This window comes from Mandrillus leucophaeus, unplaced genomic scaffold (assembly GCF_000951045.1).
Source record: "Mandrillus leucophaeus isolate KB7577 unplaced genomic scaffold, Mleu.le_1.0 Scaffold552, whole genome shotgun sequence".
NCBI classification, from domain to species: Eukaryota; Metazoa; Chordata; class Mammalia; order Primates; family Cercopithecidae; genus Mandrillus; species Mandrillus leucophaeus.
The window spans coordinates 1,849,895-1,873,828 of NW_012105942.1; the positions used below are offsets into that span (position 1 = coordinate 1,849,895).

The 23,934-nt window shown below is 38.0% G+C and overlaps 1 protein-coding gene across 2 annotated transcripts in view; it reads left to right on the forward strand.

The window, feature by feature from the left end:
- The window catches only part of ENPP3 (ectonucleotide pyrophosphatase/phosphodiesterase 3), a 106,106-nt gene that overhangs the window by 10,310 nt on the left and 71,862 nt on the right, over window positions 1-23,934 (forward strand). For both annotated transcript variants that reach the window (XM_011998037.1, XM_011998036.1), the window contains 5 exons: window positions 3,019-3,094; window positions 11,573-11,695; window positions 14,446-14,571; window positions 17,644-17,704; window positions 22,761-22,858. In XM_011998037.1, coding sequence (XP_011853427.1) covers window positions 3,019-3,094; window positions 11,573-11,695; window positions 14,446-14,571; window positions 17,644-17,704; window positions 22,761-22,858 — 484 coding nt within the window. The remainder of the gene's footprint in view (window positions 1-3,018; window positions 3,095-11,572; window positions 11,696-14,445; window positions 14,572-17,643; window positions 17,705-22,760; window positions 22,859-23,934) is intronic.

Here is a 23,934-nt window from a genome sequence, read left to right on the forward strand (position 1 = left end):
TGAGTACATGCTACAAGGCTCAGCTAAGTTTTTGTGAGTTTTCTTTTTCTTTTCTTTTCTTTTCTTTTCTTTTTTTCTTTTTTCTTTTTTTTTTTTTTTTTGTGGAGACTGGGTTTCACCATGTTTCCCAGGCTGGTCTCAAACTTCTGGATCAAGTGATCCACCTACCTTGGCCTCCCAAAGTGCTGGGACTAAAGGAATGAACCACTGCACCTGGACTCTAGTGGTTTTAAGAGTCATATCCCCAGCCAAGAATTCCAAGTAATCCACTAGCTCCAACTTTTTGCCCAGTATCTGTCACACAATTTCTTTTTTTAAAATATGCTATTATTTTGTTAATATGTATATTTTTAGAGACTGGATCTCGCTATGTTGCCCAGGCTGTTCCTGAACCCTGGGCTCAAGCGATCCTCCCACTCAGCCTCTTGCGTAGCTGGGGACTATGCGTGTGCCCCAGTGCACTAGCCTGTTTCAAATGCCTGCTTCCTGACTCCTGACTCAGTACCTCATACCAAAACTAATTGCATTATTTTTTCACACCTATCTTGCTGCAGTTTTTCCCTGTATCCCACACTTTAAGGTCACCACTATTCTCTGTCTCTCCAGAATTGTTTCAAGAAGTAAATAAAACAACGTAAAATAATGTGTGTAAGTATTAAGCCCAGTAACAAAATAAATCCTGAATATATTCCATTTATTCTTTATCCTTCTGGGAATTTCAATTTCAGAGTATTCTTTACAGCTGTTATGCTAATATATATATTTTGTTTGTTTGTTTGTTTTGTTTTGTTTTTTTTGGAGACACATTCTTTCTCTGTTGCCCAGGCTGGAAGACAGTGGCATGTTCATAGCTCACTGTAGCAACTCGGGCTCCAACTTGGGCTCAAATGATCTTCCCATCTCAGCCTTCTGAGTAGCTGGGACTTTAAGCATGTTTATTATATTTATCCTAGCTTATCAATTCAGGACATTATAAAATCTTCCACAGCAAAATTTGTGCATCATTAATTTCCCTTCTTTGTATCTTGCTAGTGGTTTTTGAGTGTATAATGAAGTTCAATATTTTTAAATTATCGTTTCAAAAGTACCCTGATGTCTTCAAACTTTTACTAAAGTTTCATTTAAACATTTTGACGGTATCTGCTGTGTTTCTAGCACTCTTTGTTTAGCCCAGTTAAAGCCAAATGATGTGTTCTCAGTGGTTTTTGACATTCAGAGTATTCTCCCCACTTTGTTCACCACGTAACATCATTTTAGATATATGTGCACCCCAATATCATGAAGCTTTTTTGGAATTACATATTTATAGTAAACGATTATAAAGGCTTAAAAATAGACTTCTTAGGCACAGCACAGTGGCTAGTGCCTATAATCCCAGCACTTTAGGAGGCCAAGATAAGAGGATCGCTTGAGGCCAGGAGTTCCACACCAGCCTGGTCAACATAGTGAGACCTCCAACTCTAAATCATAATAATAATAATAATAATAAATAAGCCTTTTAGTCTCAAGGAGCTCACAGAATAATGTAGAAAACAAGCCACAAATATATGGAACAAATACAAAATCATGAAGAAACAGATTCTAACATTAAACATTGTGCAGTTTTAAAGAATCTTAAGAACAGCTAGATGTTGTTGATTTTTCTAGCAAGTTCGAAAGGCCAAAGTACCAAAGATAAGGTGTAAACCAAAATATGTTAATTTGTAAGTCTATGACGTGTGGGGTTTAGCAGAAGGAGTTCCCCAATGTTGTTTTTCTCTTTTGTAGTAACTCTAGTTTCAGTCGCCTGTGTCTTCTAAGCACCATGACAAGGGATGAACTGCTAATGGTGTTATTTAGTAAATATCTATGTTCATTTTTTTCCCTCCATCCTCTCCACTGAATGAATACATACTGAAAGGTCACTGACCCTTGGGCTAACTTTGAGACTTCACGTAAGAATTGTTTTCTTAGTATTTTAACATAGCTTCCCCAATGGTTGAACTCACTTCCATTGTAAACATTAGATGTGTTAATTTTCCAGTTGACTTTCAGAATGAAATCAACCCTCAAAAAAAAAAAAAAAAAAAAAAAAAAAAAAAAAATAAAATAATTAGAACAAAAAAAAAAAAAAAAAAAAAAATCGTGTAGTTCTTAATTACTTAAGCAAAATCTGATTTTTTCTTTTGTGAAAGTTTTGTGTGTGTGTGTCTGAAACTATAACAAAGGTTATTGTAAAATACTTTCCTAAGTAATTTGATTGTGTGTCCTTTTGCCATTCTTCATGACAACACACAGTATTCAGGCCCTGTCATCCAGCATACTTATCTCTGGACTTCATGTAAGATCAAAGAGGGCAGCTAGAAGAATTCTCTTTAATTGTATCAGAGTTTAATCTAATCATAGCATGAAGTTCGTTACACCAAAGGGCTTTGTCAACAGAGTGATAATGAATGACACAAACAATCTTTGGTCAGGCAGTTTCCAAATTACCTAACTGGTTTGTATGAGTGGAAGACCAAAGCAGATCATTTGCCAGTTAACTATTTGGACAATATATTTTTATGCATGTTAAATATTATCATCATCCTGTGATAGAGTAGAAAAAAAAAAGCCCTGCTCCCTTAGAATGAGGCAGTTAAGGATTTAATAGTTCTGGAATTATTTTCAATAAATGATCTACAAATGGGTGCCTGGTTTAAAAAAAATGGCCCAGAAAAATGGTTTTATGGTTTTAATTCTTAACTTTAACTCAATTTGCAGTAAGTTCATTGCATTTGAATGGTAAATGTGTTTGAATTTGAAGATCTGTAATAATTGGTATCTTTAAATTCTTCCAAAATATTCTTTCTTATTTTCAAGCATTAAATAAAATACTATACCTCTAGTTAGGCCAGATACTAGATCATTGTTGGATGTTGTATCTGGCATAACTAGCATGCTGCAGGTACTTAGAGAGAATACTGAGAAAGGGTGGTTATTTGTATCTGTGTAATTTTTTAAAACATTATAAAAGCTACTTTTTCTTTTTTGCAATAGGTTCTTCTTGCTTTGTTGGTGATCATGTCACTTGGATTAGGCTTGGGGCTTGGACTCAGGAAACTGGAAAAACAAGGTATACCCCTCAGTCCTTTCTCTGAGCATTCCCTTATTTCTTCTCTCTTCGGGCCTTAATTCGTTAAAATGTATCTTCCATCCCAAGCCTCCTCTGTCCTCCATGCAGCATTCTGCTCCTAGACATCTCCCACTCTGCACTCTACTTATCTGGAGCCCACATCTGTGGTTGGCATTGCTCACTGTACTTTCTGGACTTTACTTTTTCACCCTGCTCATTTGAGATTCATTATCATTCCAGTGTGTTTTTCTCTTACCTTTCTCCACCCCCCTTTTTTTTTTTTTTTTTGGCAGGGTCTCACTCTGCCTTTCAGGCTGGAGTGTAGTGGCACAATCTCGGCTCACTGCAGCTCCTCCCTGCCCTCAGGTGATCCTCCCATACTTGAGCTTCCCAAGTAGCTGGGACCACAGGTGGGTGCCACCACACCCAGCTAATTTTTGCAGTTTTGGTAGAGATGGGGCTTCACTATGTTGCCTAGGTTGGTCTCGAACTCCTGGGCTCAAGTGATCCAACCACTTCAGCTTCCCAAAGTGATGGGATTACAGGTGTGAGTCGCCATGCCCGGCCCTTCTTCATCTTTATAATGGACTTTGGTAAGTGGATAACAGGCTTTTCATTCCGCTCCCACTGTCATTTTCAACATCTGATGACAAAGTATCTAGCCACTTAGTCTTTAAAGTCTTTGTTGCTTCATTCTCATGACCTCCTGCCACTACCCTGTGCCTTGACACCATGCTAGAGCTGTTCTACCTTTAAAATTTCTTGGTTCTTGATTGGGCAGTGCCAAATTTTTGAAAAGTAGTGCATAATAATACCTTCAAAAAATTTGTTTCTCATAAGAAGCAAAGAAAAACAGGAGAAATATGTCCCCAAATATAAAAATACCTCACATTCCTTTTGCTGTATTTCATTATTATGAATAGTAAATGCACCACTTACAAATGACAATATAAAAAGAATTACCTATAATCTTTTTACATATTATTTTATTACTTTTACTAAGGTGAAGTATAAGGCCAGTTGCTAGATCATTCACGTCCCTCCCTTTCTGTTGTTTGTTTTTTGAGACAAGGTCTCACTTTGTTGCTCAGGCTGAGTGCAGTGGCGTGATCACGGCTTACCACAGCCTCGATCTCCTGGGCTCAAGTGATCCTCCCACCTCGGCCCCTCAAGTCCCTGGTATACAGGCATGCACTACCACACCTGGTTAATTTTTTATTTTTGTGTAGACATGGGGTCTCACTATGTTGTTCAGGCTGGTCTCAAACTCCTGAATGCAAATGATCCTCCCACCTTGGCTTCTTGAAGCATTGGGATTGCTGGTGTGAGACACTGTGCCCAGCACCCTCACCCCATTTTTGTCTTCTTAAAAATTTTATGAGCAATAATCATGCCTCAAATAAACCTCATTGGCTACTATACTGCCACTGCACAAAGCTCTGGACCCCTTTTTAAATTTGACTAAAACCTTCTAGTGTGACTCCAGTGGAGTAAGTCTCATTGCTGCAGCATTAGGAAGCCTCAGTAAGGTTAACTGGCAATTTTCCAGTCATGTATCTACTTGAGAAATACTCAGTTTCCCTAATATGACCTAGGAGCACAGTAGAACTGAAAAGTTGAATAATTGCTGGAAGATTACTATCTTCCCTTGGTCACTTGGCTGTTGTGTTTCTGGGCCATGGTGCCATTCCTTGATCAAAGAAATGTTGACAGGCCATTTCAGTGGTATTGTTTTGACGTTAGTACACACAAATGGGCATCATTTCTTGGCTATTTTACCCCCTAAATCACATAAATTGATTGCAAAAGGCATATCTAATGTCTGAACAAAATCTCCTTTTGTTCCAGCTCTTTCATTCACTTTAGTACACCCATTGGCTGGCTTCCCAGAGTCATTTTTCCTTGTCCTCTTCCTTTCATCTGAGTTGATCAGCCCTATGTGGCAGCACTCTCTTCCTTCTACCCAGCAGGGCATTGGTAATTAACTCCAGCCTCTTTTTGCCAGCATCCTTAACATAGTCATCCTGTTTACTACTCATTTTTCCACTGCATCTATTCTCCTAAACCCCAACCCTGAGTCATTTTCACCATTTTTCACTCCAGTTAACTCACCTTCCATAGACATTATGTATTTTTTTTCTAATGTGAGTTTTAAAATCTGTGCATGTTCTTACAGATTTACTGTCATGACTACACATTTTTTTGATTGAACATTATATGCTTGGTATTATTACAATTACTGGAGATAAAGTGGTGAAGACAAGAGACAAAATCCTTCCAGGAGTTTATATTTTAGCATGCAAGACAGACAGTAAAAATATAAATAAAAAAAATATATATAATAAGATAAAGTGCTAAGAAATAAGTAAAGCCCAAAAGAAGGAATCAGGGTCATGTTTGTGTGTGTGTGTGTGTGTATGAAATAATTTTTGAGTAATGACTGAAGGAAGTGAGACAGAAACGTAGGGACTGTTGGGGAGAAACATTCCAGGTCAGAAGGACTATGAAGTGCAAAGACCAAAGGCAGGAGCTTGCCTGGCATGTTCCCTTTAAGGAATAATAAAGAGGCTATGAACTAGAACTAAAAACACTACAGAGAGGTGGTCATAAAATGAGACCTATTAAATAAAGAGGAGCCCGATCAAGTAAAGGTTAGTATGTCAAACCCTGGTCTTCAACTTCCATTCTGAGTGTGACAAGAACTGATTGCACGATTTGGGCAGAGGAATGATGTGCTCTGGTTTGCTTTTTAATAGAATCCCTAGGGCTACTGTGTTATGAATAGATGGTAGAGTGAGAGCAAAAGTAGAGAGACCAATCAGGAGATTATTCCAATAATCTGGGCAAGCCTTACGTCTTAAACCAGGGCAGTAGCATTGTAGCTGGTAAGAAGTATTTGGATTCTGGATCTATTTTGGTGGGGTAGATAGATTTTATTGAAAGACTGGATTTGGAGTAAGAAAGAGAGGTCAAGAATGACCCCAGAATTTTTGCATGAATATCTGGAAATATAAATTTCCATAATTGAGTTGGGGCAGATTGTAGAAGGAGCTGATTTGGGGAGAAAAATCAGGGGCTCAGTTTTGGACCTGTTAAATTTGCTAATTCTATTGGACGTCCAAGTGCAGAAGTCAAGAATGTAGTTGGACATATGAGGCTGGCTTTAGAGGTGAAGTCCTGCCTGGGCATATACTGTGGTGCTTGTCAACATATGTGGGATTTAAACCATGACACTGGGATAGAACAACCTTAAAGAACTGGGAAGGTGAAGGGGAAAAGCAAAGAAGACTAGGAAGGAGTAGCCAGGAATGTGAGAGGAAAGCCAGGTGACTAATGTGTTCTAGAAACCAAGTGCAGAAAGGTTTCATAAGAGGAGAGCGTATGAAAAAACATAAAGACCATCTATGCAAATGGTTGTGATATATCTAAATCTACATATTTTTTTTCTAGTTTTTCATTGAGCACTTTTTGAGACCCATCAGAATTGTCATGCATACATCTGTTCTTATGCTTCTACTGTGTGCTACTTTTTGGCATGTACCCAACTTGCCAACCAACCTATGCTCTCTCCTGGTGCTGAATACCCAAATTGGCTTTAGTTCCTCACCACCACATAAATACTGCAGGTTCCCTTACAAACCTGTATGATAAGTACTTTGCCATAGACCAAGGAATGAAGTTTCAGGAAGTTAGGGTTTTTATCTTCTTAACTCAGGTATATAGTCCCAGGTTGCTTTCTAGAATGGCTGCTTCAGCCTACCCTACCTTCCTTTACCTCACCTCTCCACCAGCCATTGCCATTATTCAGCTCTCTAATTTTTGGCAATGTGAAGTTGGGTATGGAATAAAGTCTTTCATTTTAGTTTCTATTTCTCTGTCCTGTTGCTCTAATCCATGTTGGTTGTTCTCTTGGTCTGGTGGATGGTTGAGATTTCCATTAGCCCATCTATTGTGTTAGATCCCATGGTTTTAAAATCTCTTTCTTCTTGTTTCATTTTCTCATTTTGCTAAAGAACAACTTGATAGCTTTCTAAAATAGGATGCATGAAAGAGATAACTTGAGTCTTTGCCTATGTAAAGACATATCATTCTAACCTAATACTTGACAGTTTGGCTAGGTATTGAATTCTAAGATGGAAATAATTTGTTTTTCTAGAAATCTGAAGGTATTGCTTTACTGTCTTATAGCATCCAGTGTTGCCTTTAATATATTTGGCATTTTAATACATTTCTGATTAGTGATCCTTTGTTGGTTGCTCATAATCTCTCTGTGGAGGCTTTCAACATCTCTTAATCCTGTTGATCTTTTAGTGTGAGTTTTGCCCTGGGAAACTTGGTGGACAACTATGATGTAATAATTTATGCTCTTCAATTCTGGAAAATTTTATAATATGTTTTCTTTAATAACATAAGCTCCATTTCCTCTTTCACTTTGAGGCCTTACCTCCCTGTTCTAAGATCAGTTAATTAGCAGCCTTAGTTATAACTGCACAGTTTCTTGGTTATACAAGACAACAAACTCGAAGTCTCAGCAATTAGGACTTGGAATCTTCTTGTGGACCACAATTCTGCTTACCATATCTCTACTGAATTTTTCTTTACTTCTCTCATATTTTTACTTCCAAGACCACCCTGAATGTGGGGTCTTTTTAAAAAAATTATAGTTCTCTTATTTTGTTGACACAGTATCTTCTCTATTTTCTGAGGATCTCAGTACTCTGTGTGTGTGTGTGTGTGTGTGTGTGTGTGTGTTGTTATTTTAACTCTTTTGCTCCCTGCATTATTTCCTTTTCAATCAAGTTTTTCTCTGATGTTGTTTGTTGGGTGTTTGTCTTTCACGTAGGTTGCTGTCCTGCTATCCTCAAATGTCTGGGGACCATCTGTTCCTTTTCAGAGTAAGGGTTGCTTTTTCTTATCACAGTTACCCCCCTTTATGTCTATTGTCTCTGTGAAGAAAGCCACTCCTTATTCCGCCAGATTATGAGCTTCCTAGTCTGGAGTGGGAGGCAGGGTGAGTAGTCACTGCTTCACATCCAAGCTTTTACCAATTCTCCTACATTTAGCCTTGTGCCTGTTCCCCTCTTCTCTTACCTAGTGTCCCCTGTTTCTCTTACTTAATGACCTCTTCTCTTACCTAATGACACCCTGGGACCTCCCTTCTAGGGTCCTAAGGGAAAGCCCTTGGCTTTTTTTTTTTTTTTTTAAATTTCCAGGACTCCTTCCTCTTAGGCACCTAGTTGTTGCTTCCTTCATTCTGCGATTTCTGTCTTTCAAAATTCTTTTTCTGCTTCTATCTTCTATTACTTGATTTAGAGTATTTATATCTTTTTGTAAGCTATTTTCCTCTTCTTTTTGTGAAGATTTGTGGAATTTGAGGAGATGGAAGAGGTAAATGAGTTTTATCAACCAGCTACTTTTTTTTTTTTTTTTTGCCTCTCGAGTAGCTAGGACTAAAGGCACGTGCCACTGCACCCAGCTAATTTTTATATGCTTTGTAGAGACGGAGTTTCATCATCTTGCCAAGGCTTGTCTCAAACTCCTGAGCCCAGGTGATCTGCCTGCCTTGGCCTCCCAAAGTGCTGGGATTACAGGCATGAGACACTGCACCAGGTCTCAACCAGCTACTTTTAAAAAGAAAACTTTATTCTATTTTGTAGTTCGCTTTTTTCCAATAATAACATAAACATTTCTCGAAATCATTAAAACCGTGAACAATAATGTTTTAAAATAACTTCTACTGGCATCCAGAAATGCTTATAATGTTATTTTGTGTAGATATAATAATTTAGTAAGTCCTCTCTTTCATGTACATTAAGACTGTTTCAGTTGTTAAAATATTTTTGAAATTATGTATAACACTATGGAGAACATTTCTCAACATAGATCTTTGTATGTTTCTTTAGTATAAAGTCTGGAAGTGAAATTGCTGAAATCAAAGGCTACAAAGATTTTTTTAATTAATAAAAAATTTTAAGCATACAAAAGTAGGAATACTAATTTAATAAATGTCTATGTATCATCACCCCACTCTATGAATTCATGACCAATCCTGTTTTATTTACACCTTTCTCCATAACCTCCTCTGCATATTATTTTGAAGCAAATACTTGACATTATTTCATTTCTATAAACATTTCATTGTGTATTTCTAAAAGGTAAATTTTTTTTAATGTTTTATAATATTGGAGATAAATATTTTAAAGAAAATGTTCTCCACTTTGTAGATAGACTTTTCAAATATTAGTTTTGCATGGGTAATATAATCTCATTATTTATTTAAAAGGTTTTCTTCCACTGCCATATAATAGCTATCATGTTTCCCTCCTCAGAAATAGCTAAGATTATCATCACATTATTGTATATTCTTATAGAAATTTTATAACAGCAACTTTGTATTTGTGTTTTCACGTACTCCTTTTGCCTTTCTGCCTTTCTGCATCTTTCTTTTCTTAAAATTCACATTTTACAGCTTTTGTTTCATATTGTAAAATAACCTTCCTGAAAGATTTTGTGAATTTATACTACCAATAACTGTATATCTCATTGATTTGTTAGTGAAAAATGATCATATTTTTCTTATGTTCACTAACTTTTTACAGAGTACTTTGAAAATCGTCTAAGTCTTCTGTTTGATGTTTTTTGGGGTCAAACTATAGTAGGATGAATTCAGGAGATCTGATGCTCTGAGAATTATTACTTTTAGTGCCTGTTATGTTAGTCCTCATTGTCCTTAACCTTTCTTGCCTATTTTGAAAATGAGTATTCTAAAATACTGTCCTTAACCGCTTAACTCCTGAGACATTTCTATTTTGATAAGCTCCTAAAATTTTTTCGTATATGTTGTGAGGCAAGAATGTCAAGAGATTCCTTACCCTATATAGCTAGCCAGTTGTCCCATTACTGTGTGTTATTCACTGTTACTTTGCAGTTACCACTTAAAATTTTTTATTATATAAAGTCTCTACAATTATATCTGCATTATTTATCACTTAATCTGCAATTACCAGCACAGTGCCTGAAACATAATGATGCTAAAATAAATATTCATAGAATAAATAAGTAAATAAATTAATTTAAAATTATGCAGTGGTTTTCAAGGGAGAGAAACAAGTTGTGCATAGTTGAACTTTCCCACACATACTATTGTACCCTCCTTGCCTTCAAACAACTCCTTTAGAATGCAAAGTAGAAAGCAAGTATCATAGGGAATTATAGATAATTTTCAATGGGAATCCCTAGCAAGGAGAAATGATATTTAGCTGGGCGCACACACTCCTTGCACAGTGAGAACTACAGAATTGCCATTGCTTCTTATTGCTAATATGCTGATGACTCCAAGTCAGTATCCTTAGTTTATGCCTCTCTTTCCTGAGTTTCAGACTCAAATATTCAGATCCCCTCCTAAATATGTATTTGCTTAGATATCTGGAAAACTGAACTTCCCTTTTCTCAGTGCCTTAGCCTTACATTTTGGAAGTCATCCTTGGCTCATTCCTCTTCTTCACTCTTTATATAAACCTGAACTCAAACTAATTGCACTTTAATTTCTCTTATCTCTATTTACATCTTCCTTATGTCTACTGCTACTATTTTCCTTCAGGCCCTTATCATTTTTGGTTTGGGTTAAAATTCCTTGCTTAGTTCAAGAGTTTCCATCCCTACCCTACTCACCTATTTTCCAGAGTGGCTTTCTAAAACACAGATCTAATTCATTACTCTCTGCTTACTCTTTAATGACTTACCGTTACCAAAGATTGGGCTTCAAGCCTCTTAGTATGGCATATGCACCTTTCCTCACTCTAGTCCACCTCTACCTTTGAACTCTACCCCTTAGCCATCATAACCCATCTGCTATTCTCCAAATATGCCTTCCTTAGCTTCACTGATTTTTAAAATCTTGACCCTTTCTCAAGACTCAATGGTGTCCTTGAATCCCCTTGCTAGTTTTTGTCCCACCCCATGTGCTCCCATGTACTTCTTGAACACATTATTCTTCTTCTTCTTCTTCTTATTATTATTATTATTAAGGCAGAGTCTTGCTTTGTCGCCCAGGCTAGAGTGCAGTGGCACAATCTCAGCTAACTGCAACCTCTGCCTCCCGAGTTCAAGCAATTCTCCTGCCTCAGCCTCCCAAGTAGCTAGGACCACAGGTGTGCACCACCATGCCTGGTTAACTTTTGTATTTTTAGTAGACATGGGGTTTTGCCATGTTAGCCAGACTGGTCTCAAACTCCTGACCTCAAGTGATTCTCCCGCCCTGGCCTCACAAAGTGTTGGTATTACAGGTGTGAGCCATGGCGCCTGGACATATCAGTGTCATTATTTATTACATTGCACTGGTAGATCTTGTAGCACCATAAAAATCATCTAGTTGTCTGTCGTAGTCTGTGCCATGTACTTCCTATATGCTTCCACTGTTTAAGTATGAGATATTGAATAGCTGCTAAATGTTGGGGCCCTATTTCCTTTACTTTGCAGGCAGCTGCAGGAAGAAGTGCTTTGATGCATCATTTAGAGGACTGGAGAACTGCCGGTGTGATGTGGCATGTAAAGACCGAGGCGATTGCTGCTGGGATTTTGAAGACACCTGTGTGGAATCCAGTATGAGTTCTGAGAATAAGTTTATTAGCATGTTGGTTGTGCCACTATTAATACATGTCAAATTTTTTTCTTTTCTTTCCTTTTGTTTGAGACAGAGTGTCACTCTGTTGCCTAGGCTGGAGTACAGTGGCATGATCATGGCTAACTCTATTCTTAATCTCCTGAGTCCAATTGATCTTTCCACCTCAGCCTCCTGAGTATCTGGGACCACAGGCATGCAGCACCACACCTGGCTAACTGTTTTTAACCCCATCTCTACTAAAAATACAAAACTTAACCATGTTGCCTAGACTGGTCTTGAACTCCTGGGCTCAAGCAATTCTCCCACCTTGGCCTCCCAAAGTGCTGGGATTATAGGCATGAACCACTGCGCCAGGTCTGTGTCCAAATTTTCATCTACATACCTTGTGTATTAGTTTCCTAGGGCTGCCATGACAAAGTACCACAGACTGGGTGACTTAGCCAACGGAAGTTTGTTTTCTCACAGTTCTGGAGACTGGAAGTCCAACTTTTAGGTGTTGGCAGGGTTGGGTCCTCCTGAAGACTCCAAAAGAGAATCTGCTCCATGCTTCTCTCCTAGCTTCTGGTGGGTGCTGGCAATCTTTGGCTTGTGGCAGCACAGCTCCAGGCTCTGCCTTCATCTTCACATAATCTGTGTCTCTTCACATAGTCTTCTCTCTGTCTGTGTCTATGTTTAAATTTTCCCTTTTAATAAGAACACCAGTCATACTGGATTAAGGCCCACCCTAATGACCTCATTTTACTTAATTATCTACAAGTAATTTTTTTTTGAAACAGTCTCACTCTTATCTACAAGTAACTTTTTTTAAAACAAAGACAGAAATGAAATAGTCTGTCATTTCTACTTCACTAATTAGCTAGAATGTTCTACAATGAGAAATATCCATGAAGCAAAATGTTTTGTTTTTGCTAATTTTTGTTAAGATTTTAAAAATTTGTTAAATTTCCCCCATTTGATATCAGTTATTCTCATTGGCTATTTCTTTTTTTTTTTTTTTTGATACTTTCCTTTTTCTCTTCTTAGACTGTATGTCTACAGTTATTAAATCCATGTCTTTTTTTTTTTTTTTTTCCTGAAACAAAGGCCGGATTGCAGCGGCACAATCTTGGCTCACTGCAACCTCTACCTCTTGGGTTCAAGCAGTTCTCCTGCCTCAGCCTCCTGAGTAGCTGGGACTACAGGAGTGCTCTACCAAGCCCAACTAATTTTTGTATTTTTGTTGGAGATGGGGTTTCACCATGTTGGCCAGGCTGGTCTTGAACTTCTGGCCTCAAGTGATCCCACTACCTCAGCATCCCAAAGTGCTGGGATTACAGGTGTGGGCCACTGCACCTGGCCTCAGCAAGTAATTTGGAACCGTTTCTAAATAAGATCACATTCACAAGTAATGGGGGTTGGGACTTCAACGTCTTTTTAGGGGACACAATTAAACCTATAACACCTATACACGGTCTTATTATCATTTCCCCTTAACAATGCTAAATACAGAATTCACACTTTATTTAACCAAGGTTGAGGAATAACAGGCTATGGTAAATGAAATACTGTATCATTACATACGTTTCAGTGGAGTTTTACTATGGCTGAAGTTCAACATCTTGTTTGTTTCATTTGCAGTGGTTCTCAAACTTCAAGGTGCATAAGAGTCACTTGTAAAGCTGGTGATTCTTGATCATTCTGATGCCAGTATTCCACAGGGCACAATTTGAGAAATGCTGTTCTCTAGGTGGAAAAGACAGCTTGCAATGTTTAATTCCCTAAATAATCTGTGAAGGTGGTGGAGGGGGGTGTCTAGTGGTTGGAGGAGAGTGAAGATTAGAAGAGTAGAGTTCTTTACTTTATGTTCCCTGAAAAGGGCAAGAGGGAGAGGATAACCCAGTATAGATAAAGATCTGTGTTCCCTTTACTTAATCTCCAAAAACGTTTTCTTTCTATGTAAATGAGAAATGCTGGAGAAGGGAGAAATCTATATATAACTGAGGTGGACAAAAGTTGCCTATTGAGAGTGTTTGTCTCAGAACAAGGCTGATGTTGATTTTAGTCACTGTTTCCTAGCAAGTGGCAGTGCCAAGCCACCTTCCTCCAGCCTCTTGCTGCTTTTAGCAATGGGATTTATTGAAACTGTTCTCATCCTAAGCCCATAGCCTGGGAGAACCCCCGAGGCATGGGTGGCAGCTGCTTTGTCACTGCTGTCACTTTCCACTGAGAGGCACCTTGACCTGCCTACATTCTCAAAGACATGACTGTGCTCCTGTTACTTCTGTTGTCACCTTTTCTTCCTTGCTGCTTATCCTTAGACAAGGCTGGGCAAAGCTGCTCTTGGGTGGCAATAATCAGTCAGGGCCAGTGATTCTTCACTTTGGGGAGCTCCTGCTCTTGGGTGGGAATAGGAGCCGTGTTCAGATCTTCTTCAAGCTCACAGTGTACCTGCTAAGTAAACCTGGGTTGTGGTTTATAAAGCTGCATTTCTCTCTGCCATCTAGCTAATGAAGAAAAGTGGTGGTTTACCCCTCATTTGGCATTATGTATTTTCATTTATTAATACAGATAAATGAAATTTTTGGTTGTATTATTTGATTGTATTATTTGATTGTATTATTTACAATCAAGAATTGTATTGTATTATTATATTTGGTTGTATTATTATAATATAGCAGTAAATAAATGAAATTTGTGTATTTTATATTGGAGGCTTAAATGCTCAGAACTGAACTGTATCGTTTTACAGCTCGAATATGGACGTGCAATAAATTTCGTTGTGGAGAGACCAGACTAGAGGCCAGCCTTTGCTCTTGTTCAGATGACTGTTTGCAGAGGAAAGATTGCTGTGCTGACTATAAGAGTGTTTGCCAAGGTAAGCAGGAGTATGTTGACTCATTTGCCCCTGCAAGTTCAGAGGAACTCCGTGAGTGTCCTAGAGCTATGCTAGTCTGCAAAAATCAAAACAAGTCAGAGAATCTTTAGTTACTCCATGTAGAAGAAAAGATCAAATGCATTCACTGTGAGATGAAATGTGGTTTGTAACCACAGAGGAGGAGAACTCACAGCATAGATACAGAAGAGAGATCTTAAAATTCCTTATTTGTCTGTAAGGCAAAGTCTTTTCCAATCCAATGACCTTGCCAGATGCAGTTGTAGTTTCAGACACTGAATAGCAGATCCCAAAGTTAAAATATAGAGAATGAGGTTTTCTAGCTCAGATATCATCTTGTTAAGCCAATGTTGTTATTGCCAAAACAAATGTGTCCTAAACGGTTTAAATTGCTAAGTATCCTCACGGAGTTAATGTAGAGTCAAGATTAGGATTCAGGTTATTCAACTCTTTATTCTACCCACTACCCACTTTATAAGTGATGTGACTTAAAAAAAAAAAAATCACCAATTCTTCCAAACATCTGATGAAATTTATGAAAAATGCATATATACATATACCAACCAAATTTCTTCAAGCTATCAATCCCTTTTTATAACCTCACACCAAACTGAGTTGACAATTTTAATACTTTTGACAAAAAAAGATTAGGTTGAATTCTAATTTCTGAAATTGGATGAAAATATTGTAGTAGAAACCTTAACTATAATCTACTAATAGAAAATAAGTTGTGTACCAATGGATGAATCAGTTTTTATACAAAATATAATTAAAAATCACCTGAAACGGGTTATTAGAAAAATCTGAAATGGTAACTCCTTTTTAAAAATAATAATTACTCAATATTTAATACTCCATACCGCATCATTTCAAAATTTCTTTAATTTCACAAGGCAAGTATAGGTTCTAGTCTGCTTCTTTCTCTAATAAATTCACTGACCATATTACCTCTGACCTCTCTAGTCTCCCTTCTTCTGTTCCAATTTGGTAACTTTTAACTTTTTAATCTCAAGATGGATGCTTAGGCCATGTGGAAATTTTTTTTTTTTTTTTTTTTTTTTTTACTGAATTCACTGGTTACTCTGATGGAGTTAATGTAATCATTTCAGTTAATTTTTTAAAACAAATATAAATGTTTTCTCACTCTGAGCGTTAACACTTTATATTTTAAATGTTAAATGTGCCTACCAGCTTTTAGAATTAAAAAAAGCTAAATGCTTTTGTCAAAATTGCATCTTTTGAGAGTAGTTTGAGAATTTTTATCAAAATTTTATCTTCCGAGAGTAGTTTGAGAGAATTTGAATCATTTTTGTTTGAGAAACCAGCTAATTACTTTTATATTTTGTTAAGTTTAGAATTTCTAAAAACGTTATGATAAATTTCTACCACATACAGAGGTAGAGAGAATATTATGTTTTCTCTCTAAGTCCATCAACTGTTTTCAGCAGTTATCAATTCATGGCCAATCTTGTCTCACATTGGCAAAGTATAATTTTGAATATAAAATGAACATGTCAAAGATTTACTAACTCATTTATAAGATAACCAACCAGAATTAAAGCAGGTTCAAAGAGAATAAGAAACTAAGCTACTAAATTGTGTATATAAGACTGAAAGAATGTTGGAATAAAATCACTAGAACCATATCTTTTAGTGGGACAGAAATGAATTGCATTTCTGTAGGACAATTTATTTGCTATCAGGTATGAATCAGTTATATTGTTACTTGTTTTCTACTAGTTATTTATTACTCCCAAATAAACAACTTGTAAAATGAATAATAAAGAGTAAGCTGGATAAAGATACATACCCCTTGATAATTGGATAATATATTGTTGGGCTTTTTAGATAATTCCCAGCATGACATTAAAATGATGTCTAATGATCAGTCCTCTTGCCTATTTCCAACTTTTAGATTTTTTTCTTTAACAAAATATGCTCATCATTGCCAGCCTCTCTTCCATAATTTTACATTGTTTCAAAGCAAAACCAAGAGTATCTTTCATCTAAAATATGTATTTAGCTACATATTTTAAGTACGTATCTAAAAAGATAAAGATAATTTCCATCAAGAGGCACATCATGCCTGCAGGTGTGTTTTTTGGGATATGTTAGCCATTGATAAGCATTGCCGAGATCCACTAGGCGTTGCAGATGGTGACAGTCATAGTCTGTCATTTCTACTTCACTAATGAGCTAGAATGTTCTACAATGAGAAATAGCCATGAAGCAAAATTTTTTGTTTTTGCTAATTTTTGTTAAGATTTTAAAAATTTGTTAAATTTCCTCCATTTGATATCAGTTATTCTCATTGGCTATTTCTTTCTTTTTTTTTTTTTTCTTGATACTTTCCTTTTTCTCTTCTTTAGACTGTATGTCTATAGTTATTAAATCCATTTATTCTAGCAGTTGGGAAAATATTGTTCTTGAGGCAAAAAACATTATCAAGAAAAAGAAGAAATATCTTATTTTTATCTAAAAGAATCCCCTTTGGGGCTGGGTGTGGTGGCTCACATCTGTAATCCCAGCACTTTGGGAGGCCAAGGCGGGAGGATCACTTGAGGTCAGGAGTTCAAGACCAGCCTGACCAAATGGTGAAACCCTGTCTCTACAAAAAATACAAAATTACCTGGGCATGGTGGCGCTTGCCTACAATCCCAGTTACTTGGGAAGCTGAAGCAGGAGGATCACTTGAACCAGGGAGGTGGAGGTTGCAGTGAGCCAAGATCACACCATTGCACTCCAGCCTGGGCAACAAGAGTGAAAGTCCATCGCAAAAAAAATAAATAAAATAAATAAATCAATCCCCTCTGTTTCTCTTGGTAAAAATAGACTTCCTGGTATTCAGTTATTACAGATTACTGGTCTCTACAAGTCACTAGAGATACTGCCTTTGCCAACAACTGAAAATGCACTTCACGTGTTTTAGAAGAAATTAGTCATGGGACTAACAGAAATTAAGTAGTTTGGGAAGATCATGTCCATTGAACACTTGCTTCTCGTTTCTTGTCTGTGGTGCAGCAAGTATAAAGATTTCGATCTTATGCTTTTCAGGAGAAACCTCATGGCTGGAAGAAAACTGTGACACAGCCCAGCAGTCTCAGTGTCCAGAAGGGTGAGCATGACGGATACAGGGATTTTTATCCTCCTTTAACAAAGGTGCACATAAGAATGTGGTTAGTTCAGACGCAGAGTAGAATTTCCTCCACTTCATGTACATTTCAAAACAGAATAGTTCACAAAGGATTAGATTTCTTGTGGGTTCCAAGTTTTAATGGACTTTTGTTTGCTTTATTTTTTACAAAGCCCTTTTATATTAATTTATTATATTTATGTTTTACAACGACGACTTTATTATGTTTTTGTCTTTGAGACACGGTCTTGCTCTCCTGTCCAAGCTGGAGTGCAGTGGTGCAATCACAGCTCACTGCAGCCTTGACCTCCCAGACACAGGTGATCCTCCCCATCTCAGCCTCCTGAGTAGCTGGGACTACAGGCATATCACCATGCTTGGCTAATTTTTTATTTTTTTCTCTCTCTCTCTTTTTTTTTTTTTTGTACAGATGAGGTTTCACTAGGTTGCCCAGGCTGGTCTCAAACTCTTGAGTTCAAGTGATCCACTCGCCTTGGCCTCCCAAAATGCTAGGATTCCAGGCATGAACCACTCTACTCAGCCACAGTAATGACTTTTAAAAATCAGTTGGAATATTAAATAAGTAATATTCCAAAGGTCTTGTGGTCAGGATTGAAATTAGCTTGAAATTACTTCTGCCAGAACTCCTTTTCCTTTTTTAAATAACTTAATTCCTGCCTTCTTTTTTAAAATAAAGATAGGGTCTCGCTGTGTTGGCTAGGTTGATCTTGATCTCCTGGCCTCAAGCAGTCCTCCCTCCTGGGCCTCCCAACGTGTTGGAATTACAGCCATAAGCCACCATGTCTGGCCAGAACTCTTTTCTATTTTACATCTTGGTGCCTCAAATTTCTTCTTGTTAAGAGCAGGGAAAGAGGTTTGTGCAGGCCTTGAAATGAAAGGAGGTCTTTGAAGGGTGGATGAGGAGAGCTTTGTCAGGGGTCACAGGTGATGAACACATGAGGTGACACTCCTGCCCCACCTCTCCCATGCATCTTTTCCACACGTTTATCATGGCTGCTTCGCTGACTGCCGGGGCCTGGAAATATACATCACCTCAAGCCAGCGCGGATTCCCCATTTCTCCATCCACCCCTCTGCCCTTCACACTTTTCTGGGCCAAGTAAGGGAGAATGGTGGAAGGGTGGATGAAAAAGAAATGAATACCTGGCTTTAGGAGGAATTGGTAGAGGCAGTTTTTAAATTTAAGTATTATTATTATTAAGAGATAGGGTCTCACTCTGTCACCCAGGCTGGAGTGCAGTGGCATGATCACAGCTCACTACAGCCTCAAATTCCTGGACTCAGGCTATCCTCCCATCTCAGCCTCCCAAGTATTTGAGACTACAGGCATGGGCCCCCACACCCAGCTAAACATTATTTTGTATTTTTTTGTACAGACAGGGTCTTACTATGTTGCCCAGACTGGACTCAAACTCCTGAACTCAGGTGATCCTCCTGCCTTAGCTTCACAAAGTGCTGGGATAACAGGCATGAACTACTGTGCTGGCCAGTGGAGGCATTTTTTGTTTCAAGACAGGGTCTCATTCTGTTGCCCAGGTTGCAGTGCAGTGGCGTGATCATGACTCATAGCAGCTGCCACCTCCCAGGCTCAAACAATTCCCCCACCTCAGCCTCCCAAGTAGCTGGGACTACAAGCATGTGCCACCATTCTCAGCTAATTCTTGTGTTTTTTGTAGAGACAGTGTTTTTCCACGTTTCCCCGTCTGATCTCGAACTTCTGGGCTCAAGGGATCCTGCCATCTTGGCCTCCCAAAGTGCTGGGATTACAGGCATGAGCTGCTGTGTCTGGCCCAGTGGAGGCATTTTTAAATAGTGTTATTTCATTTTGAAAAGGAGTATGGATAATGTGCCTGTTTTTCTTCCGTGCTACTTTGGTTTGTAGCTCAGATTCAGCTGCTCTCTTCCCACCTTGTGGGTGGAAGAGCAAAGGATTAGAATAAAATGAGAGAAGTTTGAGTCCTGATTTTGCCTGTGGGTCTTTTGCACTGGTCACTTCCCTGAGCTTCATCTATGAAATTGAAATAATAACAATGCCAGGATCAGACAATTTCATGTGAGAATTAAATGACCTAAAGCAAGGGAATATGCTTGGTGAGTTATCAAGCAGTAGGTTAATTTTAGTTCTAGTGCATGGTGCATAGTAGGTACTCAAGAAATTGTTAATATTTTTCTAGTGAAATTTTTCTGTAGTCACTCGTTTTATTGGATGAACCTGATACTTGAATCTATTAAGGTGTGCCCATGGCATTTTCTCATGGTTCAAATTACCCTGTCAATTCATCTCTGAAAAGCATACTAATACCGGCTAACATTCATATAGTTCTTATTATGTACCAATATGTACATTACACAATAGTTATCTTACATATTATTCCTTATAAAAACCCTTTGGTTCTATTATCTCCATCCTCATTTTACAAAGAATGAAATGCAGGCAAAAGCTGTGAAATCACTTGCCCAGTGCTGCATTGCTAGTGGTTGCTGGAAGCAGGAAGCAAACCCAGGCAGCAAGGTCCCAGAGTCTCTGTGGCATAACGCTCCCTCAAGTCGTAGGCTGAGCCCGTGATGCTGTGCGGTTCATCAGAAGAAGGGGTAAGGGCCTGAATAAGGGGAAGAATTGTTTGAGGCACCAAGACTCCCTCACCTGTTGATAACCGGGAGGAGAGAGACATTAGGTGAGCAGGAAGGTTTTCACTAAAGTCTTTGTAAAGAGTCTCAACAAACCTAGATGACTAAGCCCAAATGATTAGTTAGAACGGTCTTCTCCAAACTGGCAAATCACTGTCCCCCTGAGGATTTGAGAGCTGGAGCAGCATCCCAGAGAAATTACAGGACTGATTTGGCAACCTTGATGCAAGGCAAGACTAGAAAGGAACCTGGTGAGGAAAGGGGGGGTGGTGGTGGTCAGTAGGACACTGAGCATCACCTACAATCCCCTCATTCTCTTTATTCCATTGAAGTCATTCCTACCTATACCTTCCATCCCTGCAAGGAAAATGGACAATGATGATTCTGCTCACCATGAATAATATTTGCTGGTAAAAATTTTATAGTGGCTAAAGACATTACATAAAACCCTCTTGCCAGACATTTATGCTAGTATTCTCTTTGCTTGTTTGCCTTACTATTTTGCTAGTGATCATAGTACAGTAAGGAGCTTAGACTCTTAAATCAGACAGATGTGAGCCAATAGCCTAGCTCTGCCCCTACTGGTGGTGGGACACCTTGGGTAAGCTACCTGATCCTAGTGAAATAACAGATCGGGGATGACAGTTCTTGGCATGTAGTGAGCTCTTACTCAAGCTTCATCACAGGCAATGAAAATAATATGGATGCAATGTTCAAGTTTTTTAGCAATCAGAGAAATAAAAACAAAAAGAAGATACAACTTTTACTCCATGAAATAATCAGTACATCGTGATTTGTGTATATAAAGTCCCAGCTACCTGTCTTGTTTATGAAAGTACTGTATAAGTTAATATCTACTGTTGGGAATGAGTTGTGGCAATATTTTAGTCTCCTTTGAAAGTTTGTCGTAAGACCAGGAAATGTGATCTTTATGAATTTATCTTTAGGAAATAATTAAGGATGTTTTAGCTACAGGAAAGTTCGTATCAGCAGAATGTAAAATGCACTTTCTAGTTAGCTTGGACAGGCAAGCTGGCCATTAAAAAAGGGGTGCATTGGATCTTTGGATTCCACTCTTGATCCCACAGACAGTTGACCCTGTCTTTAATCTTCAAAGTTATTTTAATGGCATATTTATGAATATAAAATTTTTAATCAGAGTTATGTTAATGAGTTTATGAAAAAAATAAATACTTTCTCATGCAAATTGCACTAGGCCACTTTAATTTCTTCATGAATTTTCTGCACACTGTAGTTCAAACAGTCCCAGTTTTCCATTTTTATTTTTAAATTGAGGTATTCTATAGTTCATATACATTGAAATGGTCCTATCTTAATTGTATAGTATAATGCAATTTGGAAATTCACTAAGTGATGTAACTTACTAATATAGAATATTTCCAACATATAGAATATTTCCACCATCCCAGAAAGATACCTCATGTCCCTTCCCATTGCTTACTTCCCAAAGACAATCACTATTGTGATTTCTATCATCATATATTCCTGTTTTAGAATTTATGTAAATGAAGTTAAACCACAGGCTCTCTTAGGTCTGGAAACCTAATAACTTTCCAAATTGGAAAGTACTCAAGTGCCCGTGGACAGTAGAATAAGTTCTGGTTTATTCATTCACTGGAATATTAGACAGCTATGAGAATGAATGATCCATAATTACTTGCAACAATATGGAGGAATCTCAAACATAATGTCAAGTAAAAGAATTGAGACTCAACAAAATGCATATTGTATGATTTTATTTGCATATAAATGTAAGTACAAAAATAGACAAAGATAATCTATGCTGTTGGAAATCAAGATACTGATCATCCTTGGTGGGGTGTGGTTTGGAAAGTTTAGTGACCACAGGAAGCACAAGCATCCTGATAATATTCTGTTTCTTTATCTGGGTGATGACTACACAGTGGAGTTCAGTTAATGAAAATTTATCAAACTGTACATCTGTGAAATGTGTGTGTGTATAACAGAAGCAAAATTTTATGCCAGGCACAGTGACTCGTGCCTGTAATCCCAGCTCTTTGGAGGCCAAGGCGGGTGGATCACTTGAGGTCAGGAGTTGGAGACCAGCCTGGCCAACATGGTGAAATCCCATCTCTACTAAAATTTAGCCGGATGTGGCAGCGTGCACCTGTAATCCCAGCTACTTGGGAGGCTGAGGCACGAGAATTGCTTGAACCCAGGAGGTGGAGGCTGGGTGACAGGGTGAAACTGTGTCTCAAAAAAAAAAAAAAAATGACAGTATCTGGCTATGGCCCAAAAGTTACCCAATTATTTCACCTTAAACACAGGTCTAAAAAAAAAGATTGCAATGCTTTTGAGGTAAATATAACTATCCAAAACAATGGATAAATTTTGTTTTTCATTTTCAGGTTTGCCCTGCCACCTGTTATCTTGTTTTCTATGGATGGATTTAGAGCTGAATATTTATACACATGGGATACTTTAATGCCAAATATCAATAAACTGAGTAAGTCTTCTATAACTAGTGGCATGAAAATGATAAAGACACCTAGTTAGTCAATCTCCAGATGATGCAACTTTCTTTCTGACTTTTAACCTTAGTGGTTTGTCTTAGCCTAGATCCTCTCTGACTTTACCACGTGGTATCTACTTTCAATCGGAAGTGTATTTTCGCACTTGCTGGCTTCTCCTACCTTTATTTTGGTAGCATGGTCAGCCTTTTGTTTGTTTATTTTGATTTGTTTTGTATTCGAATGTAACTTCTGTCCTCTGGAAATCTATCCGTGTGTACTGCCTTGAAAGGGATGTTTGTCAGACTTGGGTTCTGGGTCTTAGCAAGGTGGATATAACAAGAATCGGATCCTGAAGGCAGGTGGGCTAGACAGATCCAGCACCTCCCACCACTTCAGCAGATGTCAAGTCCAGGATCTATTTCTGGTCCTGGAATTAAACTGCCTACAATCTGACTCTACTAATTGCTAGCTGTGAGGTCTCAGACAAGTTTCCTTCATCTTTTAGTGCCCTAGTCTCTTCATCTGTGAAATGGTGACTTCCCATCTGATAGGATTACTGTGAGAATGTACAGGTAGCTTTCAAAAAATAGCTATTTGATATGTGGCATATGATGGGTGGATTTAAGTAATTGTTATAATTCTTTTATTGTCAATTTTACTATGTTATACTTCTGTGTTAGGACACTTAGCCTTCACATAATTTAATAAAAGTAGTAATAAAGAGAAGTTGAGGCTGGACATGGTAGCCAGTGCCTGTAACTCTAGCACTTTGGGAGGCAGAGGCTAGAGCATCCCTTGAACTCAGGAGTTTGAGACCGGCCTGTGCAACACAGTGAGACCTCATCTCTATTTAATAATAATTTTTTTTTTAAAAGAGAAGTTGAGTACCCAATGACACAGTGCTAAGAAGTGGCATAGTTAAAACCAGAGAACTCACTCCAGGGCCCACACTTTTCACTGCCCTGCAATTCCTCTCTTTCTTCTCCCTCCTCTGAGGCCCTGTTTTATATCCCCAAAGTTCTCAAATTTTCTGTCATTTTTTACTGGTTTATTGTTTTTCTTTTTCTGC